The sequence below is a fragment of the Crinia signifera genome, chromosome 11, assembly GCF_055691185.1.
Source record: "Crinia signifera chromosome 11, ASM5569118v1, whole genome shotgun sequence".
In the NCBI taxonomy this organism is placed as follows: domain Eukaryota; kingdom Metazoa; phylum Chordata; class Amphibia; order Anura; family Myobatrachidae; genus Crinia; species Crinia signifera.
This window is the reverse complement of record NC_139227.1, coordinates 201,626-215,561: the sequence shown is the minus strand read 5'-3', so window position 1 is coordinate 215,561 and position 13,936 is coordinate 201,626. Positions and strand designations below refer to the sequence as shown.

The 13,936-nt window shown below is 48.8% G+C and overlaps 1 protein-coding gene across 32 annotated transcripts in view; it reads left to right on the top strand.

The window, feature by feature from the left end:
• Positions 1-13,936, top strand: part of NRXN2 (neurexin 2) — an 847,024-nt gene that overhangs the window by 717,637 nt on the left and 115,451 nt on the right. For all 32 annotated transcript variants that reach the window (XM_083165053.1, XM_083165057.1, XM_083165084.1 and 29 more), the window contains one exon: positions 9,864-10,186. In XM_083165053.1, coding sequence (XP_083021179.1) covers positions 9,864-10,186 — 323 coding nt within the window. The remainder of the gene's footprint in view (positions 1-9,863; positions 10,187-13,936) is intronic.

Genomic DNA, 13,936 nt, shown 5'->3' with positions numbered 1-13,936 from the left:
GCAGAGAGAGAGACAAGGAGAGCACAGATAGATACAAGGAGAACGCAGAGAGAGAGAGAGAGAGAAGGAGAGCGCAGAGAGAGAGAGACAAGGAGAGCGCAGGCAGAGAGAAGGAGAGCGCAGAGAGAGAGACAAGGAGAACACAGAGAGAGAGAAGGAGAGTGCAGAGAGAGAGACAAGGAGAGTGCAGAGAGAGAGGCAAGGAGAGCGCAGAGAGAGAGGCAAGGAGAGCGCAGAGAGCGGGAGACAAGGAGAGCGCAGAGAGTGAGAGAAAAGAAGAGTGCAGACAAAGAGAGACAAGGAGAGCACAGAGAAAGACAAGGAGAGTGCAGATAGAGAGAGAGACAAGGAGAGCACAGAGAGAGAGAGAGAGACACAAGGAAAGTGCCGTGAGAGAGAGACGAGGAGAGCATAGAGAGAGAGATGAAGAGAGCGCAGAGAGGGATAAGGAGAGCGCAGAGACAGAGAGACAAGGAGAGCGCAGAGAGAGACAAGGAGAGCGCAGAGAGAGAGACGAGGAGAGCGCAGAGAGAGAGACGAGGAGAGCGCAGAGAGAGAGAGACTAGGAGAGCACAGAGAGAGAGAGACGAAGAGAGCATAGAGAGAGAGAGACGAGGAGAGCACAGAGAGAGCGCAGAGAGAGAGAGAGAGACAAAGATTGGGGAGAGAGAGAGAGGAGAGCAAAGTGAGAAAAAGAGACAGGGAGGAGATAGAGCAGAGAGGGAGAGAAAGAAAGAGAGGGAAGAGTAGGGGAAAGGGAGAGGAGAGAGTTGAACATGGTATGTGTCTCCCCCCCCCCTCTTCCTTCTTCACTTTCAATATACAAGGCAAATAGTGTACCTGGCAACAGCGGGTACCATAGAGGAGGCGGGTCCATTGGTGGAGGCAGAGGCGGCAGGTCCCGTAGAAGCGGCAGAGGCGGCAGGTCCCGTGGAAGATGCAGGCAGAGGCGGCAGGTCCCGTGGAAGATGCAGGCAGAGGCGGCAGGTCCCGTGGGAGAGGCGGCGGGTTCTGTGTGGAGGGAGATCGGGCAGCAGTGGGTCATGTGGAGAAGACCATAGAAGATGAGGCCGCGAGTCAGGGGAGAGAGAGAAGGAGAGAACAGAGAGACGAGGAGAGCGCAGAGAGAGAGACGAGGAGAGCGCAGAGAGAGAGGCAAGGAAATCGCAGAGACAGAGAGACTAGGAGAGAGCAGAGAGAGAAACAAGGAGAGCGCAGAGAGAGAGACAAGGAGAGCGCAGAGAGAGAGGCAAGGAGAGCGCAGAGAGAGAGTGACAAGGAGAGCGCAGAGAGAGAGAGAGGCAAGGAGAGCTCAGAGAGAGAGGCAAGGAGAGCTCAGAGAGAGGCAAGAAGAGCGCAGAGAGAGAGGCAAGGAGAGCGCCGAGAGAGAGACAAGGAGAGCGCAGAGAGAGACGAGGAGAGCGTAGAGAGAGAGATGAGGAGAGGGCAGAGAGAGACGAGGAGAGCACAGAGAGAGAGAGAGAGAGACGAGGAGAGTGCAGAGACATAGAGCGAAGAGAGAGCACAGAGAGAGACAAGGAGAGTGCAGAGAGAGAGACAAGGTGAGCGCAGAGAGAGACATGGAGAGGAGAGAGAGAGGGGAGGAGATAGAGCAGAGGGAGAGAAAGAAAGAGAGGGAAGAGTGGGGGAAAGGGAGAGGAGAGGGTTGAAAATGGTATGTGCCCCCCCCCCCCCCTCCTTTTCTTCACTTTCAAAATAAGGCAAATAGTGTCCCTGGAAAGGCTGGTGAGGTGGCGGGTCCATTGGTGGAGTTTAGGGATGGCCATCAATGATTAGAAATCATCGATGGTTTATGGCCGATGACGAATAGTTTTGCCATCGATGGGGGAGAACCAGATGGTTTCCCACCATCGATGTAAAGCTTAAACGAATAGTTTTGGTTTTGCTTTTTCCCTACAGTGCCGTAACACGGAGCATAGCTCCGCCCCCGACACCCGTGAAGCCCCGCCCCCACATTTTGATTGGCCCACAGGCCACTCAATCAGAGAAAATGGATGACCATCGATATGCAAAAACATCGATGGTCATCCATAGAATGGTTATAGACTATCGATGGGCAGTTGCACTTTTGCCATCGATGGCAATGGCAACGATGGCCATCCCTAGTGGAGTTTGAGTTGGCAGGTCCCGTAGAGGCAGGAAGAGGCAGAGCCTCAGATAGAACAGTGGGCGGGAGGAGGCGGGGTCACTAGCTGTGACTGCAGCCACCCACCTCCAGTGACGCTGCCTGCCGCTGAGCGGCTGAGCAGCCCCTCAGCCCCTGTCACACTGTAGTTGTCAGTGTGTGCGCAACTGCCAGGCAGCATCCCGGCAGCAGCATTAGGAGAGGCTCAGAGCCTCAGATAGAAAAGTGTGGGGGGGGGGGGGAGGTGGGGTCACTAGCTGTGACTGCAGCCACCCACCTCCAGTGACGCTGCCTGCGGCTGAGCAGCCCCTCAGCCCCTGTCACACTGTAGTGTCACACTCAGCCGCGGCGGTGCGCGGCGGGCATATTACTCACCCGTCCGCGCCCGCCGTCGGCTAGCGTGTAGTGGTCTTCGGGTCAGCGGCAGCGGGCAGCGGCAGTCTGGTGGGCAGCAGGCAGCGTGGGACGTCGACAGGTGTAGCAGTGTGTGCTGTAATGGTGCCGGGAGGCCGGCGCCGCCATCTTGGTTAAGGGCAAAATAGCAGATTGGCCCAGGTCTGAGGTTTCCTCCCATACTGACCTGACAGCCAATGGCAGCCGCCCTCTTGGGATATAGGGGATCTGCCTAGGGCTGTTCAGTGTCAGTGCAAAGAGTCTCCAGAGGCGTTCACAGCTCCCAGCTGACTCCGGCTCTCTGACTCACCTCTCCTGACCTTGGTGCCTTGCTCGTGCTCTGTGTTGGTCTAGGTTGCTGCTTAACCCCATCGCTGCCAGTTCTCTCCACAGTCTGGTCTCTGCCTGTATCCCTGAGCTTCCTGGCCTAGCCCTTCAAGTCTCCTGCTTCCAAGCAATTCTTCAATCTTCATTCATCATTCATCTTCTTCCAGTCTTCAAGGATCCTTCATTTACCATCAAGTACATTCTCTTTCCGGATCCTCTTATTCTTCAAGACCCCAGCCTGCCGTCCTATGCTATTTGAACTGTCATTATTCAAATGAACTTTCTTCTTCTAAAGTGCCTTACTGGCTCAAGTATTGTTTATCACTAACTGCCACTTTAAGAAAGTATTCAAGTGTGTATTGTTTCCATTTATGAATTCTATTATTAAACCTGCACGATTTAATCCTTCATCCTCTGGTCCGTCTCCAGTCGCTACACACCACACGACTTCATCCAGCCCTTCAGTCGTGACAGTTTGCACTGACCCGATGGAGTCGGGTGAAGTACAGGCTTCCATGGCGGACGTCTTTCAAGGTATCGTGACTCGTCTTGAACAAGTGGAAACTACCCAACGCCAAGTGGCTCAATTTCTTCAGGCCTTGTCCCCGCCCCAGGCGGCTCCCTCAGTGTCGGTTGCTCCAGCACCAGAGATTCCAGTTCCTGTTTCCACACCAGGATCCGTAGTTCCTCATCACATGCAACTCCCTACTCCCAGCAAGTATGATGGTTCGCCAAGGGCATGCCGTGGGTTCCTGAACCAATGTGATGTCCACTTCACCTTGCAGTCATCTCACTTCCCAACCTCCAAGGCAAAGGTGGCCTATATTGTGTCTCTCCTGGCAGGGTCAGCTCTGGACTGGGTGTCCCCTCTCTGGGAACGCTCTGACCCCCTGCTCAATGACTATGAAGCTTTTATTACCTCTTTTCGTCGCATCTTCGATGACCCTGGCAGAGTGTCCTCTGCCGCCACTGAAATCCTGAGGATTCGCCAGGGTAGCCGATCGGTGGGACAGTATGTTGTGCAGTTCCAGACCCTGGCCTCAGAATTAAAATGGAACGAAGAGGCTCTCCTCTCCGCCTTCTGGAATGGGCTGGCAGGTCGTATCAAGGATGAATTAGCTACTCGTGACTTCCCGGCTACCTTGATCGAGCTCATCTCTCTGTGCAACAAAGTAGATCTACGGATGCAGGAACGCCAACTAGAGAGAAATCGCTCTGATCGTCTTCGCCCTCGCTTCACCCCAAATGCTGTTCCCGTTCCTAGACCAAGTCCTTCCACAACTACACCACCTGATGAACCTATGCAGATCAATCGTTCTCGGCTCTCACAGGAAGAAAAGTCCCGTAGACGACGGGAGAATCTCTGCATGTACTGCGGGTGTGCTGCCCATTTGCTGTCCTCCTGCCCATTGCGTCCGGGAAACGGCCGCTCCTAACCTCCCCGAGGGAGGCCCGGTTAGGAGTCTTGCTTTCATCTCCCTCCTCAACTGTTTCCACCATTCCAATTACCATTGTGTGCCCTCAAGGGGAAAATAAAGTCCAGGCCCTATTGGATTCCGGAGCGGCAGGAAACTTTCTTTCTTCATCTTTCGTCTTTCAACACTCCCTGGCAGTACAACCCTTGACCCATCCCCTGGTTCTCACTGCAGTGGATGGGAGTCGTATCTGTAGTGGGCAAATCACCCTTCAAACCAATCCAGTGACAGTGCTAGTGGGTGCTCTACATCAAGAGACTCTAGAGTTCTTAGTTCTTCCTCAGTCATCACACCAGGTGGTCCTGGGTCTACCATGGCTCGCTAAACACAATCCTCATATTGATTGGACCAGCATGGAGATCAAGGCCTGGGGTACGAACTGTTTAACCACTTGCATGACTCGTATCATTCCACTCAATCAAATGAATCCTCAAGAAGAGGGAGGTTCCAGTCTTCCGTCTTCACCAGCTTCACCCTTGTCTATACCCACACCATACCATTCTTTTTCTGATGTCTTCAGCAAGGGAGGTGCCGATTCTCTGCCCCCTCATCGTCCTTGGGACTGTCCGATAGAGTTGGTACCCGGGAAATTTCCACCGCGGGGTCGTATCTACCCCTTATCTCTACCCGAGACCAAGGCTATGTCTGACTACATTCGTGAAAACTTGAATAAAGGCTTCATTCGTCCATCCACCTCGCCAGCCGGAGCGGGGTTTTTCTTCGTTAAAAAAAAAGATGGGACTCTCCGGCCATGTATCGACTATAGGGGTCTCAACGATATCACAATCAAGAACCGCTACCCATTACCCCTCATCACCGAACTCTTCGATAAGATCAGAGGGGCGTCTATTTTTACCAAACTGGATCTGAGAGGGGCGTACAACTTGATCCGAATCCGTTCCGGTGACGAGTGGAAGACGGCTTTCAACACCCGGGATGGCCACTACGAATACCTGGTGATGCCATTTGGCCTTTGCAATGCCCCGGCCGTCTTCCAACAGTTTGTAAACGACATATTTCGGGACTTACTGTATCATTCTGTCGTGGTGTATCTCGATGATATCCTCATATTCTCTCCTAACCTTCATCTCCATCGTCAAACTGTATCTGAAGTCCTGCGCCGTCTACGCCAAAATCAATTGTTCTGCAAGCTAGACAAATGCGTCTTCGAGGTCACTTCCATTCCATTTCTTGGCCACATCCTCACCAGCACTGGGATAGAGATGGACCCAGAGAAAGTAAGAGCCATCCAAGACTGGACAGCGCCTACCACGCTCAAAGGTATCCAGAGGTTCCTGGGTTTTTCAAATTATTATCGTCGCTTCATCCGGGACTTCTCCACCCTTGCTGCACCCCTTACAGCTCTAACCCGCAAGGGAGTAGATCCTAGTCAGTGGCCACCCGAAGCCTCGCTAGCTTTCCAACAACTAAAGAATGCATTCGTCTCTGCTCCAATTCTTCTTCAGCCGAACCTCGACAAACCCTTCATTATCGAGGTGGACGCATCCTCAGAGGGAGTCGGGGCAATCTTGTCACAGAAAGGAGAGGACCAGGAACTTCACCCCTGTGCTTTCTACTCTAAGAAGTTTCTTCCAGCAGAGAAAAATTACCCCATTGGGGAGCAAGAGTTACTAGCAGTCAAGTTAGCGTTGGAGGAGTGGCGGTACCTCCTGGAGGGGGCACGACATAAGATCACGGTATACTCTGACCATAAGAATCTCTCATTTCTCAAGCATGCCCAATGTCTTTCTGCTCGTCAAGCCCGCTGGGCCATGTTCTTCGAACGATTTGATTTCCAGATCAGATTCAGACCCGGGTCGATGAATGCCAAGGCCGATGCCCTTTCACGCTCCTTCGAGACTCCGGCCGACCTAGAGACTCCTCCTCGACCAATCCTCGACCCTCTGGTTTTTGCTCAAGTTACGGTCCAACCTTCACCTCCTCCGGGCAAAACCTTTGTTCCCCTCAATCTTCGCAAAAGAGTGCTGTCCTGGGCACACGCTTCCCGTTTTGCAGGACATACTGGTGCACAGAAGACCCTAATGTTCCTGTTACGTTCTTATTGGTGGCCCACCATTCGTCAAGATGTAACCAGCTTTGTCGCTTCCTGTGTAAAGTGCGCCCAGCATAAGTCCCCCAGAACATCTCCTGCCGGTCCTCTTCTACCTCTAGCCATTCCTACAGAACCATGGTCCCACTTGTCTATGGACTTTATCTGTGAACTTCCTCCCTCCAAAGGGCATACGGTAATCTGGGTGGTGGTTGACCGGTTCTCAAAAATGGCGCACTTCTTCCCATTGAAAGGTCTTCCATCCGCTCCAGTTCTGGCTCAGCTCTTCATCTCCACAATCTTCAAACTTCATGGGTTGCCCAAAGAGATTATATCTGACCGTGGAGTGCAATTCGTTGCAAAGTTTTGGAGGGCTCTCTGTTCCGCTGTACAAGTCAAACTCAAGTTCTCCACTGCATTCCACCCACAAACCAACGGGCAGACGGAACGGGTCAACCAAGACTTGGAAGCCTTCATTCGTTTATTCATCTCTTCTTCTCAAGACGACTGGGTCGATCTTCTGCCTTGGGCGGAATATGCGCACAATAATTCTTATCATTCATCCTCCGGCACCACTCCCTTTTTTACTGTTTTTGGCAAACATCCCCGATCTCCAGATTTCTCAGACTTATCTTCATCCGATGTTCCTGCAGCTGCTGCTTCTTTACAACGGTTTGCGAAAATCTGGTCAGATGTTCATACCGCTCTCCTCAAAGCATCCGCTCGATACAAAAAGATGGCGGACAGGAAAAGAAGAGCGGCTCCCAAATTGAAGGTTGGAGATCGAGTGTGGCTGTCTACCCGCCACATACGCCTTCGGTTACCATCCATGAAGCTGGCTCCCCGATTCATCGGACCGTTCCCAATCACGCAAGTTATTAATCCTGTTGCATACAGACTACAACTTCCTTCTTCCCTGAAGATCTCAAATTCTTTTCATGTGTCTCTTTTAAAGCCCTTGAGATTGAACTTATATCAAAAGAAGGTGCCCAAACCGCCCAAGATTGGTTCTGAAAGAGAGATTGAGTTCGAAGTGAGACACATCATCGACTCACGTTGTCGCAATGCCCATCTGCAGTATCTGGTGGAGTGGCTTGGATTCGGTCCTGAGGAGAACTCCTGGGTTGATGCTGCAGATCTCCATGCTCCCCGTCTGGTGAGGCAATTCTTTCAAAGGAACCCACATAAGGTGCGTAGGTGCCCTGGGGTCACCCAGAAAAGGGGGGGTACTGTCACACTCAGCCGCGGCGGTGCGCGGCGGGCATATTACTCACCCGTCCGCGCCCGCCGTCTTCGGGTCAGCGGCAGCGGGCAGCGGCAGTCTGGTGGGCAGCAGGCAGCGTGGGACGTCGACAGGTGTAGCAGTGTGTGCTGTAATGGTGCCGGGAGGCCGGCGCCGCCATCTTGGTTAAGGGCAAAATAGCAGATTGGCCCAGGTCTGAGGTTTCCTCCCATACTGACCTGACAGCCAATGGCAGCCGCCCTCTTGGGATATAGGGGATCTGCCTAGGGCTGTTCAGTGTCAGTGCAAAGAGTCTCCAGAGGCGTTCACAGCTCCCAGCTGACTCCGGCTCTCTGACTCACCTCTCCTGACCTTGGTGCCTTGCTCGTGCTCTGTGTTGGTCTAGGTTGCTGCTTAACCCCATCGCTGCCAGTTCTCTCCACAGTCTGGTCTCTGCCTGTATCCCTGAGCTTCCTGGCCTAGCCCTTCAAGTCTCCTGCTTCCAAGCAATTCTTCAATCTTCATTCATCATTCATCTTCTTCCAGTCTTCAAGGATCCTTCATTTACCATCAAGTACATTCTCTTTCCGGATCCTCTTATTCTTCAAGACCCCAGCCTGCCGTCCTATGCTATTTGAACTGTCATTATTCAAATGAACTTTCTTCTTCTAAAGTGCCTTACTGGCTCAAGTATTGTTTATCACTAACTGCCACTTTAAGAAAGTATTCAAGTGTGTATTGTTTCCATTTATGAATTCTATTATTAAACCTGCACGATTTAATCCTTCATCCTCTGGTCCGTCTCCAGTCGCTACACACCACACGACTTCATCCAGCCCTTCAGTCGTGACACTGTAGTTGTCAGTGTGTGCGCAACTGCGCATGCGCGACTTTCAGCGGCGGCGGCCTCACTAGTGTCGGCCTCCCGGGAAAGTTCCCGGTAGATATACTGGCCAATCGGCCCCTGTCTAACAATATACTAGCCCAAATGCAATAAATGTTCTATTTCTCCTTCAGGCCCTGTCCCCAGTGCAAGACCATGTTGGTCATTCAGCAGGTCTCCATATGTCATCCAGATTACCTGCACATAAACATGCCTCCCAACTGCCCTGATTACATGGGGAAAGTCACGCTAATTGGATATTGCCTTGCTGTCCCACCCATGGGCCCCGGTGTCCCACAGGCAGCGGAACTGGTTGTGAGGTGATCAATGATGCTCTTCTCCAATGCACATGTGCACGGCATCTACCAGAGCATGGAGAGGAACCTGGATGTGACCCTAGGCAAATGGGGTGTGGCTTCATAGGCATGTCCTGTCCACATATAAATATGAAGCCACACCCATTTTTGTTCTGCTGTGGGGGCAGAGCTAGCACTGTATGAGCTGCTGGACATGTCATGCCCCCAGTCCACTCTCTCCTTGAATAGACTCTGTGTGCATGCAGAGCAGCATCAAGCAGCTGGACTCCAAACTACCTTCTCCCTCCCACCATGTGGAACTGCTAACCCCAGATGGGATGCAGGACAGTCCAAAAAAAAAAACAGGATAGTTGGGAGGTATGTTTTAGGGACTGCAGGCCTCAATTCTAAGATGTACAAAGTGGGGAGGTACAGTATGCACAAGTGGCTTGAGAAGCAGTGTGCATTCCAAACAAATAGGAGGTTTTCAGTATAAAGTAAAGCTTGCAGTAAAGCTTCTAAAAGTGAAAAGTGGTGATGTTGCCCATAGCAACCAGCCAGATTCTGTCTATCATTTTGTAGGATAAAATAGAGAAGTGGTTTCTATGGGCAACATCACCACTTTTCACTGTTAGAATGATACCTGATCCTATTAGACTGAAAATTGTGAAAATGTGCTATAGTAGGTATGTATGCCCATTAGATTAGTGCTATTCTTCAAAGTGCTGTACAATTTCTATTTTTCTGTATATAAAATAATTATTTTGGCTGTGATGATCTAGAGATATCTCATAGTAAAGTATTTTAATTTAATCTTAAATATCTCATATTGATATGTTCTGGCAATAGTTTTATCATCAACTATGAGGGAGTAAAAAATGTATTTAAATCATCGTCAGTTGAAAAAAAGGGGGTACTCTTGTAATATTTTTGCAATAAATACTCATCAATGGCATAATGTGTACTTTATATGCTTCAACCCTACTGTATCTTGTTTTGTAGAAGGTAGTCTGTTGATGTCTGTTTTCAAATAAGCACTGTAACTTGATTCTTTTTCCTGTCACCCGCCAGGTCGACAGCTCACCATTTTCAACAGCCAGGCAGTTATCAAAGTTGGTGGGAAGGACCAGGGACGTCCATTCCAGGGTCAGATCTCAGGCTTATACTACAATGGGCTAAAAGTACTGTCCCTAGCTGCAGAAAGTGACCCAAATGTCAGGACAGAGGGCAACCTAATGCTCGTCGGGGAGGTTCCATCCGTCATGACAACAGAAACCACAGCCACTACACTTTTGGCTGACATGTCTACCACCATCATGGAGACAACTACAACCATGGCTACGACCACCACCAGGAAAGGGAGATCCCCAACAATGAGAGACAGCATCACACAGGTAAGAACAGCATAAATGACATATGGCAACGAGCAGGGCTATTTTCCAGCAGGCTCCAGCAGGAACTGAGGGCCTTATTCTAGTTCACTCTTTCTGACAAAATATTTCTTAGATGGACAAAACCATGTGCACTGCAGGTGAGGCAGGTGTTACTTGTGCAGAGATAATTAGATTTGGGTGGGGTTTTACACCTGCCTCACCTGCAGTGCACATGGTTTTGTCCATCTAAGAAATATTTTGTCAGACAGAGTGAACTAGAATAAGGGCCTCAGTTCCTGCTGTAGACTGCTGAAAAATAGCCCTGGCAACGAGTATACAGTAACTCACACTAAGATACTGGGTAACAATATTATATCACAGTAATGTACCCGTATACAGTCAGGATCACAGCAGTTGAGATCCTGACACTCAGAATATTATCTATACAGAAACTCACATGACATTATGCTACATTTTATTATGGTGTCTATGAAGTATGAATTGATCAAAATGGGCAACTGTGCTGTGTGAGTTACAAAAAACACATTATGTTCCTGAATGAAGACATGTAGCTTTCTGCAAATAAATCCTTTCAGCTGCAACTCCACAAATATCTTCAATAGTGTCTTATGTCAGTTATGTATTATACAAAGGTTTACAAAAATAGATTGCTCAAGGAACAGCCTTACAACTAGACAATTGGAATTAGATTTTGACATCCCTGGTTAATGGTGCATTCCTACAGTATCTCTCCCACATTGACATGGGATAAAAAAAAGGGCAGACTAGATGGGCCAAATGGTTCTTATCTGCCGTCAAATTCTATGTTTCTATGTCAGTGACAAGTATTTCAGTTGATTTTGACCTCAGTTTATTGAGTCACAGTTAAAGTAAAAGGCAATTCCTTTTGTGACCTTATCTCCTATCCTAACTAAACACTGTCTTATTAGGTAGAGAACGCAGATCACAACCTGGAAGGTGCTCTGTGTTTTTACTCATGGGAAATTAGTTATGGTAATTATTTACCTTAGTTACTGTACATTGTCACATTGTGCAATAAACTATGCCAATGCAGCAAATAACTCATTGCAAACCTTCCATCAAATAAACTAATATTGGGAACATTATTTTTGAATGCGTATATAGCATATTACAAATAGAAATCAAAAAAGTTATTGCAGCTAACCTTGCTAGGCTTTTTGGACCCGGCAGAGAAGTTCTCATGGCCATATTAATTAAGTTTCAGCTTAAGCAAATGATGCAGAGATATGAACATTTCAACCAATGTTTTCTGTAGCACGTGGACCACAGATGCCCTTTTCCTCCTGCTGCATTAGCATTTTTTTAGCTGAATGGCATTGCACAGCCGCTTCCCAGCAGCGCTATAGTACAAAACATGGTACTTGTTCAGTTTCACGGCGGCAGTATGGCCGCCGTGAACTTCCGGCTGCTGCGCTCACTAAACTATCTAAAATAAGGTAAATGAACTCTATGTCAATGAAGATAGTTCATACCCCTACTATCCACGTTGGCATAGAGTTCATTTTAGATAGCGTGGCGAGCGCAGCGAGCCACCGAGCCCCGCAAGAGGACTGCCGCCGTGAAACTAAACAAGTACCCAAAACATATTAGAATCTGGCCCCATGCTATTTATTTATTTAATAGAAATGACAACTCACAAATTGGCATTCTATAATTATCAATATTATTTTAATTAAAATAATATGAAAAAAAAGTCACATTCGGGGGCACCACAGATGGTGTAATTTTTAGCCCCCCCCCCCCCTACTTGTATGGGTTTCCTTTGGTATTTCAGTTTCCTTCCAAAAAAACAAAAAATTATTGATTGGTTAATTGGCTACCAACAAAATTAACCCTAGCATGAATGATATGTGCGTGCATGTAGTAGGAATTACAGATCATAGGAAATGTCTATAATGGGTGCAGTGTGTGAGGTTTCAGTGGATCCCACACCGCACCCACATATTCTACTTACTTTAGCATCATGTTCCTGGAGACCTGCACATGTGCAGTGGATGCTAGCATAATGATATAGTCTACTTGCCATCAGAGGGGAGGGGCCTGCAGCGGAGGTTGTGTGCACTGTATAAATAACTGATAGAAATATTTATAAATATTATGTTAATATCACCTAAATGTACTAAAGGGCAATTGGATGAACAATCGTAAATTTCTCCTTGAAGCCATAAATATCAATTTTTTAGTAATCAGATTGCATTTTACATAATTTTAATGGGAAATGGGATTTGCCCAAATTAACTTAAAAAATACTGAAGTTAGCCATGCCATAATAATGCTATCTTGAGATAGCATTATCTGGTCATCGCTCTGGTTTTCAGACTCCTGCATAGCCTTCTCTGCAGCTGGCAATTAAGGCTATGCTCGGATCGGACCCTTGTGAGCAGCCATTTGTTTCTGATGGGTTTTTTTTTTTTTTTTTTTCAAAATGAGGCAACTAATACTTACCTGCAGCTAGGAACCAGTGATCTGCACAACACATTTGTTGGCAAGCTACTCAATCAGAGGTGTGTCACTCAGGTGCCAAAAGGGAGGGGTAATTCTGGTTAGGAAAAATTTGTATCCCAATTGCACACTGAGTGAGAGATATACACATAATAATCAGATAATACAGATATCTTGGTTGCATATATCTGCAGATATAGGGCTAAGCCCTCAGGCCGTACGTCAAGGTGTCTCTGTGTCACTGGGGGTCCCTAATATTGGGTATGGGTCTGGGGTGTGGACCCCCAACATGTCGGCACAGGCTGACTACTCCAGGACAGCACACAAATGAAAGTTAGTAGGGGTTAATAAGAAGCACATAAGTGCTATGTAAGGGAGTGAAGGTGTGATTAAAATAATAAATACAATGTGATAGGGAAAACATAAGTGTTAATAAAGTGTTAGGGTGTGCTAACCTGGAGCAGACCAGCCACACCAACACAGTGGGCACCACACTCCCAAACCCATCCCATTAGCAATAACATATATGTCTGGGCCTAATAGCCCAGTGTAAGGCCACATGAAAATGGCTTACAACATCTGAGAGCCAGCTTACCTGGAGCTACCCCTGGCGTATAACATCTGAGAGCCAGCTTACCTGGAGATACCCCTGGCGTATAACATCTAAGAGCCGGCTTACCTGGAGCTACCCCTGGCGTATAACATCTGAGAGCCAGCTTACCTGGAGATACCCCTGGCGTATAACATCTGAGAGCCGGCTTACCTGGAGCTACCCCTGGCGTATAACATCTGAGAGCCGGCTTACCTGGAGATACCCCTGGCGTATAACATCTGAGAGCCAGCTTACCTGGAGCTACCCCTGGCGTATAACATCTGAGAGCCAGCTTGCCTGGAGATACCCCTGGCGTATAACATCTGAGAGCCAGCTTACCTGGAGATACCCCTGGCGTATAACATCTGAGAGCCGGCTTACCTGGAGCTACCCCTGGCGTATAACATCTGAGAGCCGGCTTACCTGGAGCTACCCCTTGCGTATAACATCTGAGAGCCGGCTTACCTGGAGATACCCCTGGCGTATAACATCTGAGAGCCGGCTTACCTGGAGCCACCCCTGGCGTATAACATCTGAGAGCCGGCTTACCTGGAGATACCCCTGGCGTATAACATCTGAGAGCCAGCTTACCTGGAGATATACCCCTGGCGTATAACATCTGAGAGCCAGCTTACCTGGAGCTACCCCTGGCGTATAACATCTGAGAGCCAGCTTTCCTGGAGATACCCCTGGCG